This window comes from Eurosta solidaginis, chromosome X (genome assembly GCF_040869045.1).
Source record: "Eurosta solidaginis isolate ZX-2024a chromosome X, ASM4086904v1, whole genome shotgun sequence".
In the NCBI taxonomy this organism is placed as follows: domain Eukaryota; kingdom Metazoa; phylum Arthropoda; class Insecta; order Diptera; family Tephritidae; genus Eurosta; species Eurosta solidaginis.
The window spans coordinates 158,225,020-158,237,586 of NC_090324.1; the positions used below are offsets into that span (position 1 = coordinate 158,225,020).

At 36.5% G+C, this 12,567-nt stretch overlaps 1 protein-coding gene across 1 annotated transcript in view; it reads right to left on the minus strand.

Moving 5' to 3' along the window:
- Positions 1–12,567, minus strand: part of toy (twin of eyeless) — a 1,118,401-nt gene that overhangs the window by 323,365 nt on the left and 782,469 nt on the right. Inside the window, exon 4 of the mRNA XM_067758321.1 lies at positions 9,975–10,057. Within this exon, the coding sequence (XP_067614422.1) occupies positions 9,975–10,057 (83 nt within the window). The remainder of the gene's footprint in view (positions 1–9,974; positions 10,058–12,567) is intronic.

Below are 12,567 nucleotides of genomic sequence, written 5' to 3' on the forward strand. Positions count from 1 at the left end.
CACAAAGGTGGGCCAGGGGTGACTCTAGAATTCGTTTGTGCAATATGGGTATCAAATGAAAAGAGTTAATGAGTATTTTAAGAGGGAGTGGGCCTTAGTTCTATAGGTGGACGCCTTTTCGAGATATCGCCATAAAGGTGGACCAGGGGTGACTTTAGAATTTGTTTGTATGATATGGGTATCAAATGAAAGGTGTTAATGATTATTTTAAAAGGGCTTAGTTCTATAGGTGGACCCCTTTTCGAGATATCGCCATAAAGGTGGACTAGGGGTGACTCTAGAATTCGTTTGTGCAATATGGGTATCAAACGAAAAGAGTTAATGAGTATTTTAAGAGGGAGTGGGCCTTAGTTCTATAGGTGGACGCCTTTTCGAGATATCGCCATAAAGATGGACCAGGTGTGACTCTAGAATGCGTTTGTACGATATGGGTATCAAATGAAAGGTGTTAATGGGTATTTTAAAAGGGAGTAATCCTTAGTTCGATAGGTGGACGCCGTTTCGAGATATCGCCATAAAGGTGGGCCAGGGGTGACTCTAGAATTCGTTTGTGCAATATGGGCATCAAACGAAAGGTGTTAATGAGTATTTTAAAAGGGAGTGAGCCTTAGTTCTATAGGTGGACGCCGTTTCGAGATATCGCCATAAAGGTGGGCCAGGGGTGACTCTAGAATTCGTTTGTGCAATATGGGTATCAAACGAAAGGAGTTAATGAGTATTTTAAGAGGGAGTGGGCCTTAGTTCTATAGGTGGACGCCTTTTCGAGATATCGCCATAAAGATGGACCAGGTGTGACTCTAGAATGCGTTTGTACGATATGGGTATCAAATGAAAGGTGTTAATGGGTATTTTAAAAGGGAGTAATCCTTAGTTCGATAGGTGGACGCCGTTTCGAGATATCGCCATAAAGGTGGGCCAGGGGTGACTCTAGAATTCGTTTGTGCAATATGGGTATCAAACGAAAGGAGTTAATGAGTATTTTAAGAGGGAGTGGGCCTTAGTTCTATAGGTGGACGCATTTTCGAGGTATCGCAATAAAGGTGGACCAGGGGTGACTCTAGACTTTGTTTGTACGATATGGGTATCAAACGAAAGGAGTTAATGAGTATTTTAAGAGGGAGTGGGCCTTAGTTCTATAGGTGGACGCCTTTTCGAGATATCGCCATAAAGATGGACCAGGTGTGACTCTAGAATGCGTTTGTACGATATGGGTGTCAAATGAAAGGTGTTAATGAGTATTTTAGAAGGTAGTAATCCTTAGTTCCATAGGTGGACGCCGTTTCGAGATATCGCCACAAAGGTGGGCCAGGGGTGACTCTAGAATTCGTTTGTGCAATATGGGTATCAAATGAAAGGTGTTAATGGGTATTTTTAAAAGGGAGTGGGCCTTCGTTTTATAGGTGTTCGCCTTTTCGAGATATCGCCATAAAGGTGAACTAGGGGTGACTCTAGAATACGTTTGTGCAATATGGGTATCAAACGAAAAGAGTTAATGAGTATTTTAAGAGGGAGTGGGCCTTAGTTCTATAGGTGGACGCCTTTTCGAGATATCGCCATAAAGATGGACCAGGTGTGACTCTAGAATGCGTTTGTACGATATGGGTATCAAATGAAAGGTGTTAATGAGTATTTTAAAAGGGAGTAATCCTTAGTTCCATAGGTGGACGCCGTTTCGAGATATCGCCATAAAGGTGGGCCAGGGGTGACTCTAGAATTCGTTTGTGCAATATGGGTATCAAACGAAAGGAGTTAATGAGTATTTTAAGAGGGAGTGGGCCTTTCTGGACCAGGGGTGACTCTAGACTTAGTTTGTACGATATGGGTATCAAATGAAAGGTGTTAATGAGTATTTTTAAAAGGGAGTGGGCCTTCGTTCTATAGGTGTTCGCCTTTTCGAAATATCGCCATAAAGGTGGACCAGGGGTGACTCTAGAATGAGTTTGTACGATATGGGTATCAAATTAAAGGTATTAATGAGAGTTTTAAAAGGGAGTGGTGGTAGTTGTATATGTGAAGGCGTTTTCCAGATATCGACCAAAATGTGGACCAGAGTGACCCAGAACATCATCTGTTGGATACCGCTAATTTATTTATATATGTAATACCTGCCAAGATTTTAAGGGTTTTTTATTTCGCCCTGCAGAACTTTTTCATTTTCTTCTACTTAATATGGTAGGTGTCACAACCATTTTATAAAGTTTTTTCTAAAGTTATATTTCGCGTCAATGAAACAATCCAATTACCTTAACATATTTCATCCCTTTTTTCGTATTTGGTATAGAATTATGGCATTTTTTCATTTTTCGTAATTTTCGATATCGAAAAAGTGGGCGTGGTCATAGTCGGATTTCGTTCATTTTTCATACCAAGATAAAGTGAGTTCAGATAAGTACGTGAACTGAGTTTAGTAAAGATATATCGATTTTTGCTCAAGTTATCGTGTTAACGGCCATGCGGAAGGACAGACGGACGACTGTGTATAAAAACTGGGCGTCACATCAACCGATTTCGCCCGTTTTCACAAAAAACAGTTAACGCCATAAAATCTATGCCCCTACCAAATTTCAAAAGGATTGGTTAATTTTTGTTCGACTTATAGCGTTAAAAGTATCCTAGACAAATTAAATGACATAGGGCGGAGCCACGCCCATTTTTAAATTTTCTTTTATTTTTGTATTTTGTTGCACCATATCATTACTGGAGTTGAATCTTGACATAATTTACTTATATACTGTAAAGATATTAAATTTTTTGTTAAAATTTTACTTTAAAAAAAATTTAAAAAGTGGGCGTGGTTATAGTCCGATATCGTTCATTTTAAATAGCGATCTGAGATGAGTGCTCAGGAACCTACATACCAAATTTCATCAAGATACCTCAAAATTTACTCAAGTTATCGTGTTAACGGACGGACGGACATGGCTCAATCAAATTTTTTTTCGATCCTGATTATTTTGATATATGGAAGTCTATATCTATCTCGATTCCTTTATATATGTACAACCAACCGTTATCCAATCAAACTTAATATACTCTGTGAGCTCTGCTCAACTGAGTATAAAAAGTAATGAAGAAAAGCATTTATGATGTGTTGTACTAATTCATCTGCATCTGATCGAATTTTCTTAGACAAGAGTATGAACAATGAACATGGCTGCCATTTTGGCAATAGGGATTTTTCAGATACAATGGAAAGAGATACACCACAACACAACATATCTGTCACATCGTACTTTCGGTGTATATTGACATTAGGTCTTTTTGTTATGAACTATGGAGAATCAACACGCATGTTCAATATTTATGTAGTTTTCGATTCATAATTGAGTATTTCTTCATTTTCAATTGAATTCATATCAGTATTTATAACACGTTGGGAGTTCCTTCTGTAAGTATGTCGTATCGCTGAACAAAATCATAGTCGAAAATTGTGGCAATGATGTATCATGTTTTTCTCTTCAAATTTTTTTTTCAAATGTTCTTTCTTCGTACTTATCGTACCCGTCCTGCTATATGGGGTAGAAGCATGGACCATGACAACAGCAGATGAAGCGGCTTTGGGAGTGTTCGAGAGAAAAGTTCTTCGAAAGATTTATGGACCTCTACGCGTTGGCGATGGCGAGTACCGAAGAAGATTAAATGATGAGCTGTACGAGCTATACGCAGACATCAACATAGTCCAGCGAATTAAAACGCAGCGGCTGCGCTGGCTAGGCCATGTTATGCGAATGAAAGATGATGCTCCGGCCAAGAAAGTGTTTCTATCGGAACCCGCCTATGGAAGCAGAGGTAGAGGGCGGCCCCCACTCCGTTGGAAAGACCAGGTGGAAAACGATTTAAACTCCCTTGGTGTGACCAATTGGCGCCAGTTGGCGGAGCGAAGGAGCAACTGGCGCGCCTTGTTGGATGGTCATAACCGTTTAGACGGTTAAGCGCCAATTAAGTAAGTAAGTCTTTTCTTCGTTCATTTTACAGAATACATTTAGTGATTTCAACTGTATCTAATCGTGCGCACGTGTTTTATTGTGCGTTTCATCAAGGTTTTTGCACGGTTTATATTTTCGTTTTGTCTTTTGGACATATACGTGTGGGTGTATTTTGACCGCGCATTTTTTGTTTGCACATGTGCTTTTCTTAAATTAAATTTCTTGCGTTGAACATGGAGTTTTATTGAATCTTCTTCCTTTCTCTTGAAGAAAATGCCTTGAGCCAGACGTCAAAATATCGGCGACGTACGCGTAGTGCTAACAGAATGTTACTTCAAAGAAGAGCGCAAAGTATTGATGACCTGTCACAATAAAATGAAATACGACGTGAACGATATGCACGAAATAGATCTGCAGAACCACAGCGGCAAAGAAATCCAGCACGACCAAGACAATTACAACGTCGTGTTCTAGAAAATATTTATCGTGCTGCTTTTAATTACGATCCACAAATTCATTACAGTATGCATGGATATATTGGATTAATGAAGGCGATATGTCCACATTGTAAAGCAGCTAAGTTTCTGGGTGTAATGTGCTAATGGCAAAGTGAAATTGCCGGCATTTGAGAATCCACCTGATACATTCACTCATTGATTATTGGAGGATCACCAATGTCGAAGCATTTTATGAAATGACTTCTTTTGGTGCTACAAAAATTATAAGAAACAATTTTATGCCGACATTTAAGGTGTTTACTTCATGTGGAATATCTAATTGTTCTTTAGATCTATGTAACAGTTTCTACAATGTCAGATTTATCATCGAGCGGGTGCATTGTTACCATTTCCTGACGCTAACCATCAATTTTGGCAAATATATTTTATCGGAGACGAAAATCGTGAGTTGGATGAACGTTGCACAATTGGCTCATATACAAAAGGAGCGATTATTTGCGATCTCCAAAGATTTTTTCATCAGAACAATGAATTGGTGAAATTGTTCAAAACCGGTTTCGATCGTATGCCATCTGATAATCACAAAATCATAATCAGAGCGGATAAAACGCCTTTTGGTGAGCATGCCAGAAGAGTTAATGTACCGACGATTGATGAAGTGGCAATTGTAATTGTTGGCGATCAGTTTCAATCCCGCGATATATTACTTCATCGTAGAAATGAGCAACTACAGCGTGTTTCGGAGCTTCATCGCTGTTACGACGCATTACAATATCCAATTCTACATTGGAAAGTGATGATGGTTATCACATTAATATACCAATGGTAGATCCAAGAACCGGTAAATAATATACTAATTATATTAATCAGATATTAAATAAAAACTAAAATTTAAAATCGAATGAACATATTTTTTACAGGTAGAGATGTTCAAAAGAAAGTTAGTGCGATGAATTATTATTCTTATCGATTGATAATTCGTGCACAAGAACAAAATTACATTCTGAGATGTGGTAAACTTTTTCACACATACATTGTAGACATGTATGCAAAAATTGAAACTAAACGTCTCAATTTCATCCGATTCAATCCAGCCAAATTGCGATCTGAAGAGTACATACATTTGCAAGATGCAATAGCGAATGATGCAAATGTGAATGATATCGGACGTCTGACGATATTACCAGCTTCTTATATTGTTAGTCCACGCCACATGCACGAATATGCACAAGATGCTATGTCATATGTTCGAAAATACGGTCGACCAGATCTTTCATCACTTTTACGTGTAATCCGATGTGGAACGATATAAAAAATAATTTGTTCGACGGCCAGTCACCACCAGATCGACACGATGTTACAGCATTGGTATTCCGGAAAAAATTGAAGGCACTGATGAATTTAATTGTGAAATTAAGCGTTTTAAGAAAGGTACAATGTTGGATGTACCTACTCGAATGAATGGCAAAAAAGAGGTTTGCCACACGCACATTGATATTGATATTGATATGGCTGGTACGTAAAATAACACCGGACGAGATTGATAGCGTCATATCAGCCGAAATACCAGATCAAACCATCGATCCAGAATTATTTGAAGTGGTAACAAAAAACATGATTCACGGTCCATGCGGTGAAATAAATATGAATTCACCATGTATGATCGATGGGAAATGCTCAAAGCGGTATCCGAGAGCATTAATTTCCGATAACATAACAGAAAATGACGGATATCCATTGTATCGACGTGGATCATTTGAAAATAATGGTAAAAAGGCGATAATAAAAGTGCGCAATCAAGACATCGAAGTTGACAAAAGTTGGGTCTTGCCATATTCACCGATACTGTCAAAGTTTTCCAGGCTCACATAAATGTTGAGTACTGTAACTTAGTAAAGTCTATCAAATACATTTGTAAATATGTAAATAAAGGAAGTGATATGGCTGTTTTTAGAATAGATGGTGAAAATAGAAATGATGAAACCAGTTTGGCGTATCTTTTCGTTTCCTTTGCACGAAAGACATCTTGTTGTTGTCCATTTGGCAGTTCATCTGGAGAATGGTCAACGAGTTTATTTCACTAATGAGAATGTACAGCAGAGAGCAGCACAACCACCAGCAACTACTTTAACTGCTTTTTTTCAATTGTGTGAAAGCGACACATTTGCCAGAAATTTGATATATGTTGATATACCGCAATATTACACCTGGAATGTATCACCGAAAAAATTTCAACGGCGTAAACAAGGAACACCAGTTGATGGTCATCCAGGTATTTTCCAAACAGATGCCTTTGGCAAGATATATACGGTACATCCCAACAATGCTGAATGTTTCTATTTGCGAATGTTGTTGGTAAACGTTCAAGGACCAAAATCATTTCAGGGTTTAAGAACAGTTCACGGTCATTTTTGTCAGACATATCGCGAAGCATGTCAGCTCTTGCATTTGTTAGAAGATGACACTCATTGGGACGCAACACTTCATGATGCATCGATTTCATCTCATCCACAGCAAATACGAATGCTATTTTCGATTATAATATCAACAAGCATGCCATCGAATCCAATTGAATTGTGGAATATATATAAAGATTACATGACTGAAGATATTTTAATTCGGACGCGTCGTAGAGCAATGGATCCTGATTTGCTGATTACATTTCAAATGTACAATGAAGCTTTGATAATAATTGAAGATATGTGTATTGCGATTGCCAATAAATCAGTTAGTTTTGATTTCACCAAACCGTCCAATGCATGATTTATTTGATCGAGAGTTGCAGCGTGAACAACAATTCGATTGTGACGATTTACGTACATTTGTTCAATCCAGCATCACCAAATTGAACAATCAAAAAAAGGATATATATGACAAAATCATGCAAGCTGTCTCTGAAAACACTGGTGGATTATATTTTTTGGATGCACCTGACGGCACCGGAAAAACATTTGTGATTTCATTGATTTTAGCAACTATTCGATCGCAATAGAAAATTGCTTTGGCACTCGCTTCTTCTGGAATTGATGCAAATTTATTGGATGGAGGACCAACTGCTCATTCAGCTTTAAAATTGCCATTGAATATACAGGTGGTTGAAACTCCAACCTGTAACATATCCAAAAATTCAGCGATGACAAAAGTTTTGCAACAAGCAGCGGTCATTCCATAGGATGAGTGTACAATGGCAAACAAAAAATCATTAGAAGCATTAAATCGAACGATGCAAGATTTACGTGGAAACAGAAGGCTTTTTGGTGGTGCTATAATTTTATTGTCAGATGACTTTCGGCAAACATTGCCCGTTATTCCACGATCAACACCAGCAGATGAGATCAATGCATGTCTTCCCCTTTGTGGTGAAACGTGAGAAAATTAACATTACACATAAACATGCGTGTTCAGTTGCGCAATGATCAGTCTGCAGAGCGGTTCTCGAAGCAATTGTTAGAGATCGGAAATGGCAAAATTTCAATCGAAAAAACAAATGGTTTGATTACATTTCCAAACAATTTTTGTACAATTATCCAATCAAAAGAAGAATTAATTGAACGAGTGTTTCCAAATATTGTTCAAAATTACATGAATCATGATTGGTTGAGAGAACGCGCAATACTGGCACCAAAAAATGCACATGTCAATGAAATCAATCATCACATTCTGAAAATATTGCCAGGTGTGGTGACAACATACAAGTCAGTGGATATCGCAATGAATCAAGATGACGCATTGAATTATCCAGTTGAATTTTTGAATTAATTGGAAACGTCTGGTATGCCACCGCATTGTTCAAATTTGAAGGTCGGCTCACCAGTTATTTTATTACGGAATTTAAATGCACCAAAATTGTGTAATGGAACAAGACTGAATGTAAAAAAGAAGCAACAATACTGACCGGCAAAGCGAAAGGTGAATTTGTGTTTATACCGCGAATCCCACTGATACCAACAGACGTGCCATTTGAATTCAAGCGTTTGCAATTTCCAGTGCGCCTGTCTTTTGCTATGTCAGTCAACCAGGCGCAAGGACAAACGCTTCGAGTATACGGATTGAATTTGGAGGAACCGTGCTTTTCACACGGACAGCTGTACGTTGCCTGCTCCAGAGTAGGCATTTCACAATGTTTGGTTATTCATATCCCAGATGGAAAAACGAAAAATGTAGTGTATCTTTTTCCAATATTTCTATTGGTGTAGCGAAAGCACACCGGGGTCCCGCTAGTTTTATTGAAAAAAAAAAAGAAATCAATAAATACAAGTTTATTATTTATTATAAATAATACTGTTATTTGACTTAGTAATTATAATCATATAATTTTCGTTTTTACATCTTTTTAAACTTTATCAAATTTTAAGATGAGTTTTGAAGCACCCTTTATGTATGTTTATTTTAAAGCTTAGGCTTTGGCTATATCAGAAGAGTAATACATTTTTACAGAAATCAATAAAATTGGTAAATCGGTTATTAAGATAAAACTGTTTATCATAAGTGGGCAGTGCACAAAAATTTATTAGTTGTTCATCTTGGGCTCAAATACAATAATATTGAACAACTTTTAATAATTTTTCTTAGTTAAGTATTAATAAAATATTTGGTTTTTGAGTTTTTCTAAAATATGTAAGTAAATTTATACAATGAATTTTCCAGCAATGTTTATATGCTTATCCCCTAGCGTACACATTTCACTTTTATAAGAGTATAACATCTTAAAAGAAGTAATGCGTCCATCAAATATGGTGGAGATTGATAACCTTGCTACTAAGATAAAACTTTTAATCATAAGTGGGTAGAGCCACACTCCTTCATACAAATCATAAGTTTATATGATTTCATGTTCAAATACATCCTCATAAAAAAATTTCAAAGTTTGTCTTTCAGTTTTTAACAAATTTTTCCTTTTTTTATTTTTCTAAAATTTTTCAACTTTGACGAATAATAGTGAAGCACCCTGTTACTCTGGCACCCTGTATTTTAAATTGTTTAAGTTTAAATAGTTAGCTTTCAGGTGCAGTATAAATCTTTAAAATATCTTCATTAGTTCAAAAGTTATGATATTTGCAAAGAAAAAACTCAAAAGGCGCCATAGTGCGACGTAGCCACAGTTTTATGTTTGAAGAGTTCTGATACAAAGTGTAGTGAGCTCCAGTAGTAAGTGTAAAGAGGCTAACAAAAGTGTTATAAATGTATTACGGATGTTTAGAAACTCTTTTGACGGGTATGTTAAGTCATTTTAGTTTCTATCGATGCTTTTCTAGTTTTTACAGTAGGATTGGTGATCCTTGGTGCATAGAGATACTTCGAAAAAAATCAAAAATTACCTTGCAAACATTATAAACTATATAAAAGTCTTCATGTACATATGAATGCAGGAATTATATTACCAGATCAATCTTGGCTTACCCTTTCCAATATCCACTTAATGTAGCATTAACAAAAGAGTGCTAAGTTTACTGAAAATATATTGCATGTAATTATATAGAATATCTTTTATTTGTATAGTTTATTATAAAAATATTGAAATTAAAAGGGGCCTAGCACAAAGTAACCAAAGATATCAGTTTAAGTTTAAAATAAAAATTAAATGACAAACCTGAATACGTGCCTCGGGTAAACCAATTTTTTCAGCTAGCCTTTCACGTGCAAATACATCTGGATAGTGGGTCCTCTCGAACTCTGAAAAAATTAGAACCAATAAGCTTTAAAAATTCAATTTTACAGTATTCAGTATAGATCAGTGCACGACCATCTTGAATATTTATATTGGCAAATGCAGGGTCGTATTCAAGGAGAAATATTGGGGAGGAAGTAGGAAAAAACAGATTCAGATCAAGCGAAAAAATTGGTAGCCTCAACCGAAAAAACAGTTTATGTTAAAGGTGTGGCCCCCTCGCACATTTTTTTTGCAATAAATTTCATTTAAAGAAAAACATTGTAATAATATTCAACATAATACTTCCTCTGACCGCGGCTAATACTCCTCCTAACAATGGGCGAAACAGGTATGCTATCACGCCCATTTTTTATAGAACAAATATTATTTCAATATAAAATATTATTCTGTGATAATTCAATATTAAACGATAGTTTCGTTGTTTGTTAAATTTTATATGAACAACTTCGTAAGGCTACATAAAGTTTTGTTAAAAAAAGATATATCTTAGACTTTCTGTTAATAAGGCCGTCTCTGAGCGAAGTCGTTAATAAACAACAACACTTTTCAGTTATGACCTTTCTATTAGATAGGTCGACATATAGAATACACTTACAAGTTTGTGATCAGAAGCGTCTACCGTTATAGAGCAGACTTAGAAATTTTTGATCTGTAGCATCTACCGCTTTTTCTCAAGCAAATGTATATTTTTCATAAAAATAAATTTAAACAGCCATTTCATAACAATAAAAAAATAAATGCAAGGCGCGATAACTTCCGAAGAGATTTTAGGCCAAATTTTTTTCTAATTTGCGCCCTTCTTCTTATTAATTTTTCCTACAAATTGGCATAACCTACGTAGACTCCGAACGGCATCTGCAAGGCAGATCAGTTTTCACTGAGAAGCTGTTCATGGCGGAAATACACTCGTGTTCTTGCAAACGCACTGCTGATGTGCGACCCTGCTTAGAAAAGCTTTTTTCTAGTTGAAAAAACTTTTCTCTAAATTTTTTATAGTGCTTTGCCCGGCGATTGAACCCAGGATCGTCGGTGTGGTAGGCGGAAAACGCTACCGACAAACCACGAAGGCCGCTAACACACAGCCATTTCAGATATTAATTATTGGTGTGAGGAGATCGACTTCGCTATTTTCCGAAATGTTGTCATATCCAGCTAAAAGTTAAAGCATTTCAATATAAAGTTTTGTGGATTGCTGTCATTCATTGATTAATTGGCGCTTAACCGCCTAACCGATTTTGGCCGTTTTGTAACAAGTCACACAAGCTATATCTGGGCCTGTATTACGTGTTTCGATCGAGACTCATTTTTTAAATCACAATAGCTCTGAAATGGTGGATTGGATTAATGGCATATTTGAAGTAGCGAGAAATAGTACTCGTTACATCAATAACTTATTATAATTTTTAGAAAGTCTGACAGTTGCATAGTTATCACTTGAGTGAAAATGGGGTTCAGTCACTGATCGTTACGCGTAATACAGGCCCTGTTCGCAATAACTGGCACCAATTGGGACCATGAAGGGAGGTGAAATCCTCATCCGCCTGCCTCTCTAGTGATAGAACGATACGAGTACTGAGTAAGTAGTATCGATACTTTTCCAAAAAATACTGAAATATTTCGTACTCGATGCTTTTTTCCATTTACTGATTCAAGTATTGATACTTTACCTCGATACTTTTCCCCGATACTTTACCAGCTGCCGATGGTCTACATGTTTAGGATCAACAAAATTCAGTATATTAACATTATAACTTGAGCATACATTGAGCTCGTCGATGATGTGGTAAAAGCTCGGCATTTAACTTAAACCGACTTTTTGGTAATGGTTGAGTGGGAGACAACTTCTGCATATGGTAGTAAAAGAAAAGTATGTGTTTATTGTCCAGAACCTCTAGCTCCAACAAAGTTATGAAAATCTGCTAACTCCATAAAATTTCAATACATTTTAACTTGTCATGCTGTGAAATTTTGGTGGATGGAGTTAGCAGCTTTTACAGCATCGTTGACGATATATTGGTTTATAAAATGTTTGAAATCAGATTATATCCACGCCTACTTTCAAAAATGGGAAAAAGGTGTGGCGAATTGGCGAAACATGATGAGAGAATAAAAAAAGTTGTGATGTACAATACAAATTTATTACATTAGGCAGAAGAAAATTTAAACCGTTACAAAAGCACTTGATATCACTTTGCAATATGGCGGAAATATGGTCCTTGGTACTATATATAAATCCCATCAAAAGCGGATAAGGACCACGCCTACTTTGAAGAAATGTGGCGTACAGTTTTGATGTTAATAAAAATTCCAATACATACATATATAGTACGTAAAAATACTTCCAATAGAGATAGACTTGTCAAAAGCTTTTGATACAAGCAACCGCAAATTATCTGTCTGGTCGGCAGACATCAGTGCAATTCAGGAACGAAGCATTTAAGCCCAGAAGAATTAAACAAGGTGGTGCTCTATCACCGCTTTTGTTTAACTTGTATATACATATATATAAGCT